Below are 16,604 nucleotides of genomic sequence, written 5' to 3'. Positions count from 1 at the left end.
TCATTGATTTGGTTTTTACTAGTGATATTATGAGATGAGCCGAGGCATGTGTCGAGTTATGGAGGGGGCGTTTCCCTGACCCGCGTGTCGAGGCGTGATTCATTTAGAGGAGGGGCCAAAATTGATGACGTCCGAGGCCTCGCTACCGTGAAACCACGTGACCGCTTCAGGAAATTCAAGAATCTTGACAGGAATCTAAACAGACTCAGTGTTCAGTCAAGATGTGGGAGTTTGGAGGAGAGTTGCTGTCAGCTGGATAAAGTTTGGATGGATTCTAAAAATAGATTGGTTGGAAAAACAACAAACTAGTTGCTTAAAGCTAATTTGGTTAGAATAAACAATGTAATGATTAAAATTTGAGTAAACCACCGGACAAAGCCAGTGTTAACATGTCACTATTAATGACTATTTTCTCCCAACTATGGTTGCCTACATAGGTGGTGTCATCTGTAGGAGACACACTGGAAAAAATCGAAATCTAGATAAGTAATTTCTTCTTAAAATAAGTGCATTTATTCTTGGATTGAGGAGGTAAAAGAGACATTTTGCCAATGGAACAACACAATTTAAACTTAAAATAAGAAAACACAGTTGTGTTGTCTTATTCCAAGTGCATATTATCTAATTATCTTATTTTAAGAGTAAAAATACTAATTCCATTTACCAGCTCAAATTAAGGGTAAAAACACTTAATTTAAGATTTTTTTTTACTTGTATCTAGATATTTTTTCCAGTGCATGCTCTCACTCTAGAGGTTGATGGTTCAAGACCTGTCTTTGGCTTTTGAAAGTTGCAGTTAAACTTAATTATTTTGGCTGATGAGACTAATTTGCATTGTTTTGCTCGAGTAAAAATATAGATTGGGTAAATTTGGTCGGTTTAGCTAAAAGATTGCTTGAACACTACTTCCGACCTGATTAAAACCAAAAAACGGGGGGAAAGTATCATGTTTGAATAAAAACGACTAACACCTTTCATTTTGCTCATCATTGCCCAATCTGCACAAACACTTTCACTGTCTGCTTGAGTTTATTTCACTAAAATGGCAGAAAAACTGTGCACCTTAAATGATCTAAGAAATTTTACACTTAAAACTTACAAAAGATTTTACTATACCAACCATTAATAATTTCAAGGGGACTTAAAAGGGGGAAAAAAACAGTTGCAAAAAAATCAGATATTTTATTACAAACTGTAGTTCTGCTCTCTACCAGTAGGTGGTGACATGTTCACATGAAGCCTCATGAACTGTGGGGATCGTTGAAGCCACAGGCCTGTAGCCTCGTGAGACCATCCTGATCTCGCAAGCTTTCAAGATTTCACTCGAACGTCCAATCAGCGTTGGCTTTGAGGCGGGTTGAGGTGTGACGCAACGAGAAGCGCGACAGTTCTGTCTAAAGAACATGGCTGCTTCAGCCGATGAAACTAGCGTTAGCGTGGCTATCGAGCAAGTTTTATCGGGATTACAGAGTATTTCTTCACTGAAAAAAGAGCAAAACACTGCTCTGGAGGCTTTTCTCAGAGGAAAAGATGTTTTTGCTCTTCTCCCGACTGGTTTCGGCAAGAGTTTGATCTATCAATTGGCTCCTCTTCGTCGTCGCTCTGTTAGTACGTCATATGCTTCGTTGATCTGATTGGTTTATTTGGCCCGTCTATCACCAACATAGGCCAATCAGCTAACCAGTATTTTTGCCCCTTTCCAAAATCACTTAAATGGAAGGTTTCCAGATGGAAATGCGGAGCAAATCCATCTGGCGGAGTCAGGTTAGGAGGCCTGCAGGTCGGGGATCAAACTCAATCTTTCAAGAAATTCTAACAGATGACACAAAATGTTAGAGGAGCAGATTTTATTCCTTTATGTTTGAGATAAACAATGCTGGTGAGACAAGGGCTCCTTAAAGGCACACTATGCAACATTTTTCAGTTAATGTGTTCCATAACGTTTTGGATGATTAAATGAGTCATTTCAGGTTGAACAAAGGTATTCTCGGCCGCCCTGGTGGTCTGTGGGGGAAATACTGCACTTGCAATTGCAGGAGCACCGACCCGCACCCACAGGCTCAGAAGTCTCGTGAGAGTCAGTCTTGCTTTACGGCCGAGAACTGCTACACCCCCCAGTTAAAAGCATTCTCGTTGCTAGCACAGTGGCGATCCTTGTGCAGTTATGCTACGTTCACGCAGCAAAAGCAGCAAAATCGTGTCTGCTGCTTCATTTTTGCAGCTTGAACCAGTTAGTTCTGACGCTCTGGCTGTGCGGTGCAAAAGTGTGTCTGACGCGCGTTGGGCGGAGCTTCACTATCCTTTCTCTGCCTTGCAGCTATATTTGCTGCGATCATTTGGAATAAAGTAGTTTTAATATGTGTTTAAATGAGAAAATACACCTGAAAACGTAATCAGTGCCGTCAGTTTATTCAGATTATTATCCTGCCTTCAATATTTTTTCTGTCGGAGCCGCTCAGACCCCCACATACCAGCGGTGCGCCAACAGAAGGAATCCCTTCATCAGCAGCCTCTGGCCAGGTCACGTCCTCGCGGTTCACCGCGGCAGCTGGTAGGTGTTTTTCATCTAAATAATCCAAACTGCATATTCTGCCGGCAGATTTCTGCATTTTAAGTTAATTTAGGCGTCAATAAACTGTTTAAGAGGAGAGATCATAGCCTCTGATCATCAGCGCTGTGTCTCTCTCCCTGCTTCAGCTGCTCAGACGCGCTGGGCCTGCTGCTCCTTTGCTGCGCCTTGACGCGCGTCAACTATTGACTTTGCATGTAAACTCGCTGCTTCTGTCGCGCCAGCTGCGGTGTGAACGCAGCATTAGTCATTCGTTGCGTTCGCCTGTCTGCTAAGCTCAAAACAACCGCGCCTGACTTGACGGAGAAACCAGGAGAACAGCTGTGCATATTTACGACAGTGCACTTTTACTTTCGCCCTCTGGGGGGAGCCTCGCTGGAAAATCAACACCGGTTGCATAGTGTACCTTTAAATATTCACGCAAAGCTTTGTAGTAGGATAAAATTTATATTATTTCTAATCAGTTATTTTACTCCAGGTAATATTAGCTGATTAGTCCCGCCTGCAGTTAACTGCTTTACACACATTCTTGGTGAAGTTTCCAATGCTTCAAAGGAACGATGGTGATGCTTTCCTTTCAGCCAGCTGACCAGCAGTGTGCAGCGACAGGTGCAGGACTCCAGTCACCTGTCTTCATCACCGTAAGAAAAGCAAGATTGAAATTCCAATGTCACCAGTTCAAGGTTTTTCACTTGCTCCTGCAAAATGCAGCGACTCCGTCCATCAGTGAGGTTCTCTAGCTGATTTAAGGAATCGTTTCAGACACGTGTAGAGACTAAACAAGCTGACAAAGAAAAAATTTTTAATAACGTAAACAATGAATTTCCAAAGCAAGTATTAAATGTTATCTGGTTGCATAGAAGTGATTGCGTTGTAATGCCTTATTGAACACAGTGGACGTTAACACGTTTCATTCCCTTCACTCCTTCATATGGGAACTTACAACTAGATACAGCCTTGATGCCTTTTAAGTCATGTGGAATTATAAACCCCAATATTTCCTGATGCTTCATTTCATAGTAATGGATTTGGTTCAGCAGTTGTGTGAAAAGGCCTCCGGTGGCACGCAGAGGTAGTGCGATATTTCTCAAAGCTGATTCAGGAGTTCCACTGCTTCTTTATGGACCTGCAGGGGTTAAAAATAATAATACATTAATCAACAGGAATCAAATGTCTTACAAAACCCCTCCAACTTCAAAGTAACTTAGAGGGATTTCATATGAAAGCCCAACCTAGCAGTGGAGTCAAAAGTAAACATTTGTTAAGTAAAAGTTTAGATACTGCAGTTTAAAAACACTCTGGTAAACGTTGAAGTATCAACTTGACCACTTTACTCAAGTAAAAGTGAAAAAGTATGTGCTCCAAAAACTACTTAAAGTATAAAGTAACCTTAAAAACAAAACAGCCAGATGCTTCTATATGAATTGAAAGCTCAATTTCTCGGCTATTTTGAAAAATTCTTAAAGATAGGGCCAAGTTGGTCTCTTGTTGGTCTCCGTCTCCCGATACGCTCTCGCCTGTGTCCGGCCTTTCAGACATTTCAACATGAATCCAACATTGTAGCATGGCATAGACAATTCACGTTTGCAGTTTGAAGAACACCTGCTTGCTTCTGATGATTTCCTTTAGCTAACCAATGAGTGTTTGTGTTATATAACTCATCAAATTACACTAGTTTTCACTAGATGTGGATGGCGCCAATGATCTGCATTGGATGGAGCACATGACGTGAAATAAATATAAACATTAAACCGAAGCCAAGAGTAACGAGTAACGTTTGTTTTAAAAATGTAAGGAATAGAAAGTACAGATTCTTGTGTGAAAATGTAAAAAGTAGAAGAAAATAAGTAATGGAGTAAAGTGTAGATACTTAAAAGAGTACTTAAGTACAGTAAGGAAGTATTTTTACTTCGATACTCTACACCTCTGCAACCTAGTGATGCAGTGTACCGCAGTGTCCATGGCGGAGGCTGAGGATCCACCTTCAACATTTAGTTTTAATCTATACTTTTTGTGTTCCTGTATAAGCACCTTGGAAGAAAAAAAAAAACAGAACAGGATGGAGAGCATCAGAGAAGAACACCTTTCATTCATTTAAATTCTCACACTACTGAAAAGAGTATCGTCTCCATATTATAATGCTGCCACCACCATGCCTAACCATGGGGATTAAGAGCTGTATGACTACAGCCCAATCCCAAACCAGCACCTCAGCACTAACCCTGAGCACTACCCCTCCCTTTGATGGGGATGAAGTCTTGAGGAGAGCGGACTGTTTCCTCCTTTGAACCCCCATTTATAACAAAATGCTTCCAATACGCCAGGGGTAACCAATCAAAAATCAGTGGGGTCTGAATAAAGAATATCAACCAGTAAAAGTCCAGAGACATTTTTTATTATGATCTGTTACTTTAAACAGAATTTAACAGTGAAATATGAGTTGTTTATGCATCAATGTTATATATTGACTTTTTAAATTAAAAAAATATGAAAAATAGAATGTTTTTCTATTTAAAACTTTTTTTCAACAATCTTTAAGTTTGGTATATGGACAATTTCCTGGCTCACTTTTTTTAATAAAACACCTTAACTTACTTTTGTTTTTCTTTCTTTTTTTATGGCTTAATGAGAGAAGTAGTCTTCAGGCTGCCCTGCAAGGCTTTAAACCTGGGTTTGAATGGAGACAAAAGATATTCTCAAGCTCAAAGATAGATTAAACCTCTAATGCATAAAATTCCACCGGTAAAATATTTACCAGCAGGTGGAGCCGTTGCGCGCAGCTCCAAGCTGACACTAAAAGTTCTATACCGCACAGCTCTGGAAATGTTATAGCTAGAGGCATGACATTTTCTGCATATGCGGTTGACATGATGTAGAACAAATATAATACGATAAAACCTGTTTTTTCTCTACAATATATGTATTACTGCTGTTCAAAAAATACCAATCATTTACAAGGATAAAAAAAAACAACTTTGAGTCATGTTTGAACTGATGCAGGTTGCTCTGTGTTCTAGTCACCCATTTTTTCAAATAATGTATTGCAAATGTATTTTAGGCTTATAGTTCCTTATTTGCTTTTCCATTTGGGTATGCAAAATAGGCGAGGATTACCCAAAATGAAGTGGATGTTAAGAGGATAAGGAGTGGATTGCATCTCCAAACTCCACTACTGCTGCTAGTTTTGTTGCAAGAATGGAAAACCATCCACAGATCAAACAGAACTTTCTACCATTTTTTTCCCCAAATCCTAAAAATATAATTCACACCAAGTAGTGCTGGTGACGGAGGATGAGGGATTTTAAGGTTAGAGGACTGCTCTGATGGATGTCGGTTCCTGCTTGTTTCCAATCAACTCCTCCCAACAGTAACACCTCCACCATAGAAAGACTCCTTTATCCTGTTTCTATAATTTCATCCATGCAACAAAACATACATACAAACCGTATGATGGGAGCGTTCACCGCTCCTCCCTCACCTCATGCTACGATGTAACATTTGCTCCAGGATAAACATTTTATCACGAACGTTATTATATATTTAAGCCCACATAGTCCTTTTACGATGGCCGGGAGGTGTAAACCAACATCACAAAATCTAAAAAACTTTTAGTCTTTTAGTGTTTTGAATGTTTATTTGTTTCTTAAAATGCTATTTGTTTTGAAACTTAAAAGTGTTTTATTTTTATTTATTTTTTAATGTAATATAAGTAATATTTGTTTCCTGAAATTACAACTTGTTTTGAATTTTGTAAAAGTTTTTTTTTATGTAAATTTGTTTTCTGAAATGATAATTTGCTTTCGAACTTGTAAAAAATGTTTTAAAATGTAAATTTGTTTTCTGAAATAATTTGCTTTGGAACTTGTAAAAGTTTTTTTTTTTTTTTATGTAAATTTGTTTTCTGAAATGATCATTTGTTTTGGAACTTGTAAAAGTTGTTTAGATTTTGTAATGTTGGTTTAAAGGAATAGTACACCCAAAGCATGATTAGCCTTCATTTTCTACTCACCCCCATGCTGAACAACACTCTGGAGTACTTTTTTGATATCTCAAATGCATCTGGAGATCTGGGAGGCTTCTTGCTGTCTGCTGACATTCAAATAATGGAGGTCTATGGCGCCCGAGGCAGAAAGGTCCATAAAAGTCCACAAAAAACGTGTCAATATTCCTCCATACTGCTCGTCCAATGTATTCCAAGTGTCCTGAGTGGGTAGCATCCAGAATTTACTCGAAACGAAGTCATTTAGAATGTTTTTAGAGCATAAACAGTAGTGTATAGGATTTCCTGAAAGCGCGCACCTGCGCGTTCACGACGCTATGGAAGCCGGCAGACCAAACCAGATGAAAGTGCGCATTCAGCGTCTGCTTTGCCGATAATGCAAGCGTAGAAGAAGAAATGTGCTGTTTATCTGTGCAAAGAAAAAAACAACGAAAGAAAAATGTCTGAGGACTTCAGTGTTGAGGAAGACCATGAGTTCTTTGCCGAGCTGAATGGGCACTTTCATCTGGTTTGGTCTGCCGCGGTTTCCGTAGACTCGTGAACTCGCTTTTAGGAAATCCTATACACTACTGTTTATGCTCTAAAAACATTCTAAATGACTTCGTTTCGAGTAAATTATGGACGCTACCCACTCAGGACACTTGGAATACATTGGACGAGCAGTATGGAGGAATATTGACACGTTTTTTGTGGACTTTTATGGACCTTTCTGCCTCGGGCACCATGGACCTCCATTATTTGAATGTCAGCAGACAGCAAGAAGCCTCCCAGATCTCCAGATGCATTTGAGATATCAAAAAAGTACTCCAGAGTGTTGTTCAGCATGGGGGTGAGTAGAAAATGAAGGCTAATCATTTTTTTCTATAGTGGGATAATACACTTAGAACCTGTGTTTTGAAGACTTTTAGATTTTTCCAGATTTCTTTTTTTTTTTTTAGGTCCAATATGGCTCTGAGCAGTTTTGGTTGCCAACCCCTGATCTAAATCATCAAGGTGTGACAGGGGCTTTAGTCGATAACAGGATCCCTGCTACAGTTCTGGTATGTTTGTACCTCTTTGTCCTCCAGTGTGCGAGCCGGGTACTGCTTAGCTTTAGTCAGCCAGAGCAGCGCCTTCTCCTTGTCCCTCATGGACATGTACGTCTTCCCCAGCATCAGCAGGTTTTTACTGTAGAAGTCTGGGTCAACTGTAGGAACCAGTGATTACAGGAGAAGGTTTTAGCTTAAAGTGCTCCTAAAATGATTAACTATTCATTTAAATATAATATCTTCAACCTTCCTCTGCCTTTAGGAAGAACTCCAACGCCTAAAAGAGAGAGAAACCAGAATTTATAAGCATTCAATGATACTAGACAGCCCAAATAGTGAGGATGAGGACTGCAGAGAAGTTTCCACCTCCTCGAACGTAGATGTAGGCGGTGATGAGAAAATGACAGCTGCCACTTTGCGCTGGTACCATGGCAACTCGGCAAAGGCATAACACCTAAAGTAGAAGAAAATGTCTTTGACTAGAATACTTCAACATTTTGTTTTGCATGTTGACGTGTTAAAACGTAACTTAAGCTCAGCTGTCATATACGGAAGAGGATTAGGGCCACTGGGGAAAAAAACGTTTACTGATTTTAAAAATGTATTTCAATTTAGTATTGGAAAAAAGTCAGAATTCTGACTTTAATCTCAGAAATTCTGACTTTTTTCTCAGAATTCTGACATTTTTCCTCAGACTTCTGACATTTTTCCTCAGAATTCTGAGTTTAATCTCAGAATTCTGACTTTTTGTATTCTGACTTTAATCTCAGAATTCTGAATTTAATCTCAGAATTCTGACTTTTTGTATTCTGACTTTAATCTCAGAATTCTGACTTTAATCTCAGAATTCTGACTTTTTGTATTCTGACTTTAATCTCAGAATTCTGACTTTAATCTCAGAATTCTGACTTTAATCTCAGAATTCTGACATTTTTCCTCAGACTTCTGACTTTAATCTCAGAATTCTGACTTTAATCTCAGAATTCTGACATTTTTCCTCAGAATTCTGACATTTTTCCTCAGACGTCTGACTTTAATCTCAGAATTCTGACTTTAATCTCAGAATTCTGACTTTAATCTCAGAATTCTGACTTTTTATATTCTGACTTTAATCTCAGAATTCTGACTTTTTTCCTTAGAATTCTGACTTTAATCTCAGAATTCTGACTTCAATCTCAGAATTCTGACTTTTTTCCTTAGAATTCTGACTTTAATCTCAGAATTCTGACTTTAATCCTCAGAATTCTGACTTTAATCTCAAAATTCTGACTTTAATCTCAGAATTCTGACTTTAATCTCAGAATTCTGACTTTTTTCCTCAGAATTCTGACTTTTTTCTCAGAATTTTGGATCTTAATGCAGATGGGCACCATGAAGGAAGAGATGGGGGAGCACTCAGCTTCACTGACAAAGATGTTAGTTGTTTGGGAGGGCCAGTGACACACTGGTGGAAAATTACGGAATTAGGCAACTTTTTACGTGCCCGAGGGGTCCCCTCATTAATGGAGGAGCAGAAGGTCATTAAAATAAGAGAGCTAGTCTCTAAAACAGACATGGCCATGGCCTGATGCTAATGTTATCTGTCAGAATTCTGAGAAAAGAAGTCTGAATTCTGAGTTTTTTCTCCATACTAAACTGAAACAAAAATTAAAAATCAGTTAACATTTTTTTTTCAATGGCCCTAATCCTCTTCCATAGTCATAGGTGACAGAAGACATGCAAAAAAAAAAAAAAAGCTGGAACCCAAGCATAGACTGGGGTAAAACAAAAACATCTCAGCATAGCTGAAAGGTCGACAACCTTGGCTTATTTTGCATTCATGATCTAAGCACCTTTTACAAACTTAGACAATCATTATTCTAACATTTTCCAAAATAATGAGCTCAACTGTTGAAGTTTGACTAGAGAAAAAGCTAAAAAGAGAACAAATAAACAAAACAAAGTCCAGAGCTGAGCTAGAGAGGGCTGCCAACATCAAAGACATGTTGTAAAGAACAATGAGGTAAAGGTTCAATGATGCAAGAAAAGAACAGCGCCGCTCACCAGTAACCTAGAATGTGTAAGGATGTGGCGTCTTTGGGGTTGAGCTGAATGGCCCTCTGGGGGGAGGAGAGGGAAATGATTCAATACATCCAGTTTGTTACAAGATCCTGAGTCAGATGTTTCTCTCACCTCCAGATGTTCCCTGATGATGTATGAATTTCCTATTTTAACCTTCACTCCCTCATACTCCCCGATGTCGCTGAGGCAAACAGCATACCACTTGGTTAGAAGAAAGGGAGGAAAAGAATAAGTTCTGTTTAATAACTGACTAAGATGCGCACTTATATCAGGGTTCATTGTGACATCGGTGCCTGTAGGGTGAAAAACCCAGCTTACTTTGTGTGCAGCAAAACATTTTTCATCTCTCTCCAACGCCCGCTTTGCATATTCAAAGGCTTCAAACGTCAGCTGCTTTTTCCTCCCGGCGTCCGTGTCGGGCAGCAGGGAGAGATCCCGAGACGCCCGGGCTAACCTCCACAGGAACTCAGCATCCTCACTGGGTGGAAGCACACAACCTATATTAGCTTACACCGACAAACTGCTTAAAGACACAAAAAACACAACTTTGGTTTCACCCATGAGGCATTCCCATCATGCCCCCTGGTAATGAATAGTTTAATCCAATCTAACTGTATTTGTGGAGAAATTTGTTAAAGGTATAGAGGACAACTTTTATTTCTGGGTGGATCATTTCAATAAGTGGTCCTCCTGATTGTCAATCATCTGGTGATACATTTACGTAAGGCCATTCTACGTACTCAATGAAAACCGTCCGAACCATTCGGTTCGACTGTCTCGGTTCGATTCGCGTGTGTTGCGTTCGGTTCATGCGCTGCTCCTTTTTCTCAAAGGCGAAGCGTTTACACTCCAGAGCAGAAGGTGGCGGTACTGCGACCAAAGCCAACCACCAGTAGTAAACAAGAAGAAGAATCGAAGCAGCGTAGCCGGGTTTAGCAGAAAAAAATCAGTTGTTGTGGAGAATTGTGTGGGTATGGCGAGTGGGAAAGAACAGGAGTTGGAAGACGCGCCAGCAGCACTTTATAGGTCTGCTGTATGGGACCACTTTGCATTTAGAGTGACCTACGATGACGGCGGGAAGAAAGTTGTGGATAAAAGTGCAACAGTGTGCAAGCATTGTGCAACACGTTTTGTTTATGCTAACAGCAACACGACCAACATGTCAGGCTAACAATCAACATATACCGAACCGAAAACCGTGACCACGAAACCGTGAACCGAACCGTGGATTTTGTGAACCATTGCACCCCTCCTAGGTAGCTATGTTTTTCTGTGCATGCACACTTTCAGGCGTATATCTGTGGATTCAGAAAGGCAAAGCTCACCTTTCTCACCACGTTTCTTTGAAAATGGCTGAAGGTTGTAAGAGAAAAAGTGCTACGAAGTGTATGAAAAGAAAGGCCTCAGAAGAGGCAGATGTTTCGCAGAATGCTTTGCACAGAGAACACTCCTCGCAAAGCATTATGGGATTTGCTACCCGACAGTTTCGACTAATAACAAAAATTATGGAAAGCCATTTAGAAATAATGAGTAATTGGATCAAATGGCTTTCCATTAAAGGAGGAGTTACGCGACTACAGAGCAAAAAGTAATGATCATCCCTCCATACGGTCAGTTAACTGAGTTCACTATGAACTCCACCATATAGTCCCCGCTCTATATATTGATTGAGGGGTTTAGGGGTTAGGATGGACTTTCGGACACAGTAAACATGTATAAGCTATGAGAACAGCAACTTTTAAACAGAGCGTGCACCAGGAGAAACATGCTCCTCCACGCATTTAATAGACGTTCCCTCTTGGGAGCGGATACAGGGTTGTGCTTTTCTTTTAACATGTAGAGGGCGGGTCTTTTAAAAAATCCATAAAAATCCTCCACAATAACTAAACTTTGTGTGCTTTACGGGATTAAAAACAGATTCGTTCTGATGCGTTTGCTGCAAATGTTACCCGTCTCGTCGATTCAACGGTTTTGCTTCCCGATCCTTTCAAAGGTTGATTTTATTTTTTCTATTACATGCGGGTGAAGATCCCCAGTCATCCAGGTCATAGTCGTTCCAAAAAAGTTAAAAAACAATCCACTGGGCTTAGGTTGAAGACGTTTCGCTTCCCATCCAGGAAGCTTTTTCAAATCAAAATGTCAGAATTAACACTTTTTTCTTCCACTAAACTTCAGTTTAATATTTAGTACAGACCTCTTGGTTCTTAAGCAAAGGCCTTTTGTGGTTTAGCTTCTTCTTTTTGGGTTGGGTTTTGGTGACTATCAAATGTGCAGCCTTCCTCATAGATGTGTAGCAATAGATATCTTTGTTCTTTATTAGCCTTTCTTGTGCAACTTTCACGTTTTCTAAGAAACCAAGTTTGCAACTATTGAGGTTTATTTCTTTGTGTATTGCTTTGCTGGGGGGGTGTTGGCCTATTGCAGAGGTCACAGATTAGCGGACCCAACCTGAAATGAGCACCTTGATATGTGCTTTAGAATGGCTTTGTCTCCATTCAAACCCAGGTTAGAAACATTGCAGGGCAACATAAAGCCCACCTATCTCATTGAGCAAGAAAAAAGAGAGAAATAAAACAAACGCTTTATAAAATATGTGAATCAGGAAACTGAACGATTGTTCTCTACTTAAAAAAAATAGTTTTAAATGGAAAAATTTTCAATATTTTTTCTCTAAAAAGTCAATGTATAACATCGAAGCATACAGGTGCTGGTCATAAAATTAGAATATCATGAAAAAGTAGATTGATTTCAGTAATTCCATTTAAAAAGTGAAACTTGTATATTATATTCATACATTACATACAAACTCATATATTTCAGATGTTTATTTTGTTTAATTTTGATGATTACAAATGACAACAAATGAAAATCTCAAATTCATCATATCAGAAAATTAGAATATTACTGAAGACCAATAAAAACAAAGGATTTATAGAAATGTTGGCCAACTGAAAAGTATGAACATGAAAAGTATGAGCATGTACAGCACTCAGTATTTAGTTGGGCCTCCTTTGGCCTGTATTACTGCAGCAATGCGGCGTGGCATGGAGTCGATCAGTCTGTGGCACTGCTCAGGTGTTATGATAGCCCAGGTTGCTCTAATAGTGGCTTTTAGCTCTTCTGAATTGTTGGGTCTGGTGTATTGCATCTTCTTCTTCACAATACCCCATAGATTTTCTATGGGGTTAAGGTCAGGAGAGTTTGCTGGCCAATTAAGAACAGGGATACCATGGTCCTTCAACCAGGTACTGGTAGCTTTGGCACTGTGTGCAGGTGCCAAGTCCTGTTGGAAAATGAAATCTGCATCTCCAAAAAGTTGGTCAGCTGCAGGAAGCATGAAGTGCTCTAAAACTTCCTGGTATGTGGCTGCGTTGACCCTGGACCTCAGAAAACACAATGGACCAACACCAGCAGATGACATGGCACCCCAACCCATCACTGACTGTGGAAACTTTACACTGGACTTCAAGCAACGTGGATGAAGTGCCTCTCTTCTTTTCCTCCAGACTCTGGGACCTTGATTTCCAAAGGAAATGCAAAATTTACTTTCATCAGAGAACATGACTTTGGACCACTCACCAGCAGTCCAGTCCTGTTTCTCTTTAGCCCAGGCAAGACGCTTCTGACGCTGTCTGTGGTTCAAGAGTGGCTTGACACAAGGAATGCGACAGCAGAAACCAATGTCTTTCATACGTCTGTGTGTGGTGGTTCTTGAAGCACTCACTCCAGCTGCAGTCCACTCTTTGTGAATCTCCCCCACATTTTTGAATGGGTTTTGTTTCACAATCCTCTCCAGGGTGCGGTTATCTCTCTTGCTTGTACACTTTTTTCGACCACATCTTTTCCTTCCCTTCGCCTCTCTATTAATGTGCTTGGACACTGAGCTCTGTGAACAGCCAGCCTCTTTAGCGATGACCTTTTGTGTCTTGCCCTCCTTGTGCAAGGTGTCGATGGTCGTCTTTTGGACAACTGTCAAGTCAGCAGTCTTCCCCATGATTGTGTAGCCTATAGAACTAGACTGAAAGACCATTTAAAGGCTTTTGCAGGTGGTTTGAGTTAATTAGCTGATTAGAGTGTGGCACCAGGGGCCATCAATTTTGAACCTTTTCACAATATTCTAATTTTCTGATATGATGAATTTGAGGTTTTCATTTGTTGTCATTTGTAATCATCAAAATTAAACAAAATAAACATCTGAAATATATGAGTTTGTATGTAATGTATGAATATAATATACAAGTTTCACTTTTTAAATGGAATTACTGAAATCAATCTACTTTTTCATGATATTCTAATTTTATGACCAGCACCTGTAAACACCTCCTTTTATTTAGTGTAAAATTCAGTTTAAAGTAACATATTATAGTTAAAAATGTCACCGGATCTTTACTGGTTGTTGATTTTCTTTATTTGGTCCCCACTGATTTTTAATTGGTGACCCCTGGCCTAGTGTTTTAGCAGTGCAGTTGTGCTCTGACAAGGTTGCAAGATTTGATGCGCACAGCCTGCACTCTGGGTCCCTGAGCAAGACCCTTAACCCTTTATAGAGCACTCAGTGAAATCCTTTGAAAATCAACATTTCAAGCCAATAGTCATTGGAATCAAGGACAAGACCTTATTACCTTTGGAACATTTTGATGGCAAAAAATGAATGTCAATGTAATAACAACAAACGGCAACTTACCCGAATATAGTAAAACATTTTTTAAAAAATAAGTGCTTCTATAAAACATTCATGAAAAACACTGAGTGAAAGAAACACTTTTTTTTTGGTAAAACATAACCTTAGAGGCATCAAAGCTGATACTGGCACTTACATTTTTTAGTTTATAAACCTAAATATAACTGTTAGCTAGGCTTATTAACTTTTTAACTTTTCAGATACTTTTTTATCTACTTCTTTATTAGCGTGTTATCTTTTTATCTTGACTTTATAAAACTTTTCAGTTACCTTTTTACTTACTTCTTTATTAGAGTGTTATCTTTTTTTCTTGACTTTATACAACTTTTCAATTAGCTTTTTACCTTTTTTTCTTGACTTTTGAATTAACTTTTTACCTTTTTTCTTCACTAACTTTTCAATTAGCTTTTTACCTTTTTTTCTTGACTTTGAATTAACTTTTTACCTTTTTTCTTCACTAACTTTTCAATTAGCTTTTTACTCTTTTCCCTTGACTCTTTAACATTTCAATTAACTTTTTACCTTTTTTTCTTGACTTTTTAACTTTTCACCTTTTTTCTTGACTTTTTTACTTTTCACTTTTTCCTTGAATTTTTAAGTTTTCACCTTTTTTCTTGACTTTTTAACTTTTCATCTTATTTCTTGACTTTTTAAACTTTTCACCTTTTTTCTTGACTTTTTAAACTTCACCTTTTTTCTTGACTTTTTAACTTTTCACCTTTTTTCTTGACTTTTTAAACTTTTCACCTTTTTAACTTTTCAATTAGCCTTTTACCCTTTTCCTTGACTTTTTAATTAACATTTGAACTTTTTTCCTTGACTTTTTAACTTTTTAATTATCTTTTTACATTTTTTCCTCGACTCTATAACTTTTTTATTAACTTTTTACCTTTTTTTTTCTTGACTTTTTAATTTTTTTTAAATTTTTTCTTGACTTGTTAACTTATTTCGACTTAATTTCCTATAGGTAATATATCGTTCAAGGGCTCATCTAAATGATCAAATACCAAAATAAGATGTACAGCCATGTAGCAGTATTTGTGCTAAATGGCTGGACATAGATCTTGTGCTTCTAGATCCTACTGAGGTATGGAGGGGACTCCATTTGTAAGGGGTATGCAAGTGATCAGAAATGGTAACTTGTCCTGTAGAGTGTTAACTCCCCACTGCTCCCCAATGGGATGGGCTAAATGCAGAGCTAAATTTTAATATTGTGAAATCAATAAAGTTCAATTATTATATTATTATTATTTAATAAGTAAAGGTAAAGATTTTTGGAAATTATCAGAGAAAAAAACTCAATTAATTGAATCCCTGCATTTTATTGTGATGTGTTTTAGAGTATCAGAATGTCTGGCAGCAGCTTACCTGTCCTTATGCTGCAGCAGCAGGTGATAAAGCTTCTCTGTCTCAGCGCAGCTGTACAGGTAGTCCGCCTGCTCCAGCACCTCAGCTGTCAAAAACATCCACACATGATGTCAGCTTAGAAACGCTTCCATTTGTTTTTATGTGTGTCCCTTTACCTTTATCTAAAGCACACACCACGGCTGAACTCCGCACAGCGAGGAAAGCCTGATAACTCAAACCAGACAGCAGAGGGAGACCCAGCAGGAATGCTGCTTTACCGCTCTGTGCAGGAAAACAGGTCCGAAAAAAGGAACGGATTAAATACTGTATTTTTTTAAATATACAATATACATCGTTGCACTGTTTACATTTTAACACGTTCCCTGAAAAAAAAAATACAGATTTTCTTTCTTGCATTCTGAACATTTTTAACCTTTAAACTAGATGTTACAGGCGCAGTGAACCAATATAGCCCCGCTGCCCTTTGATCTACTTTTATCACTTTACATTTTGATCGGATAGAAAACAAAGCGTCGGTATTTACACTCTGAGCTCCTGCTGCCCGGCTCGCATTAATCCACAAGAGGCGGATATTTCCCCTGCTTCTTTTCCCTTTAGCGCTGGCTGTAAGATCCAGCAGAGTCTTGCTTACAATCCGTGTTAAAACCCTCCCAGCCATCATCTGTCAGGTCCAACAGCTCAATAAGCAGGAACTTAAAAGCTAGCCAACGTAGGGGGCAGCGAAGCGGCGGCAAACGGGTAACATTCAAGAGCGCAAATCCTTTCGCAACGTTAATCATTCAAATCCTCTATTTGCCTCCAAGTATGACAAATAAAGTATTAAAAACACGTAGATTTAATAACTGATTTATACGTATCAATTATTGTCCTTCTATTAAACTTCGACTGAAGGTAATT

General features: G+C 38.8%; 1 protein-coding gene across 1 annotated transcript; it reads right to left on the bottom strand.

Moving 5' to 3' along the window:
* Positions 1 to 3,536: 3,536 nt before the first annotated feature.
* rmdn1 (regulator of microtubule dynamics 1) lies at positions 3,537 to 16,444 on the bottom strand. Its single transcript, XM_038292040.1, has 10 exons — positions 16,231 to 16,444; positions 15,863 to 15,968; positions 15,708 to 15,792; positions 9,977 to 10,136; positions 9,770 to 9,859; positions 9,641 to 9,696; positions 7,964 to 8,051; positions 7,844 to 7,874; positions 7,622 to 7,755; positions 3,537 to 3,695 (listed from the first exon to the last, which is right to left on the bottom strand). Exons 1-10 carry the CDS (start codon positions 16,366 to 16,368, stop codon positions 3,657 to 3,659), a joined length of 927 nt encoding a protein of 308 aa, XP_038147968.1. The 5' UTR covers positions 16,369 to 16,444; the 3' UTR covers positions 3,537 to 3,656.
* Between the last annotated feature and the right edge of the window lie 160 nt (positions 16,445 to 16,604).

This window comes from Cyprinodon tularosa, unplaced genomic scaffold, assembly GCF_016077235.1.
Source record: "Cyprinodon tularosa strain WSP-4 unplaced genomic scaffold, ASM1607723v1 ctg306, whole genome shotgun sequence".
Taxonomy (NCBI): Eukaryota; Metazoa; Chordata; class Actinopteri; order Cyprinodontiformes; family Cyprinodontidae; genus Cyprinodon; species Cyprinodon tularosa.
The sequence above is the reverse complement of the archived record's forward strand: the minus strand, read 5'-3'. Positions and strand labels throughout refer to the sequence as shown.

Excerpts from the sequence above, each read along its gene's own strand:
- rmdn1 (XM_038292040.1), bottom strand. The coding sequence starts at position 16,368 with ATGATGGCTGGGAGGGTTTTAACACGGATTGTAAGCAAGACTCTGCTG. Across the intron at positions 15,969-16,230 it reads GGGCAGCAGGAGCTCAGAGT|AGCGGTAAAGCAGCATTCCT; the intron begins GTAAATACCGAC and ends TTTCCTGCACAG. Across the intron at positions 7,875-7,963 it reads CTACATCTACGTTCGAGGAG|GCGTTGGAGTTCTTCCTAAA; the intron begins GTGGAAACTTCT and ends TCTCTCTTTTAG.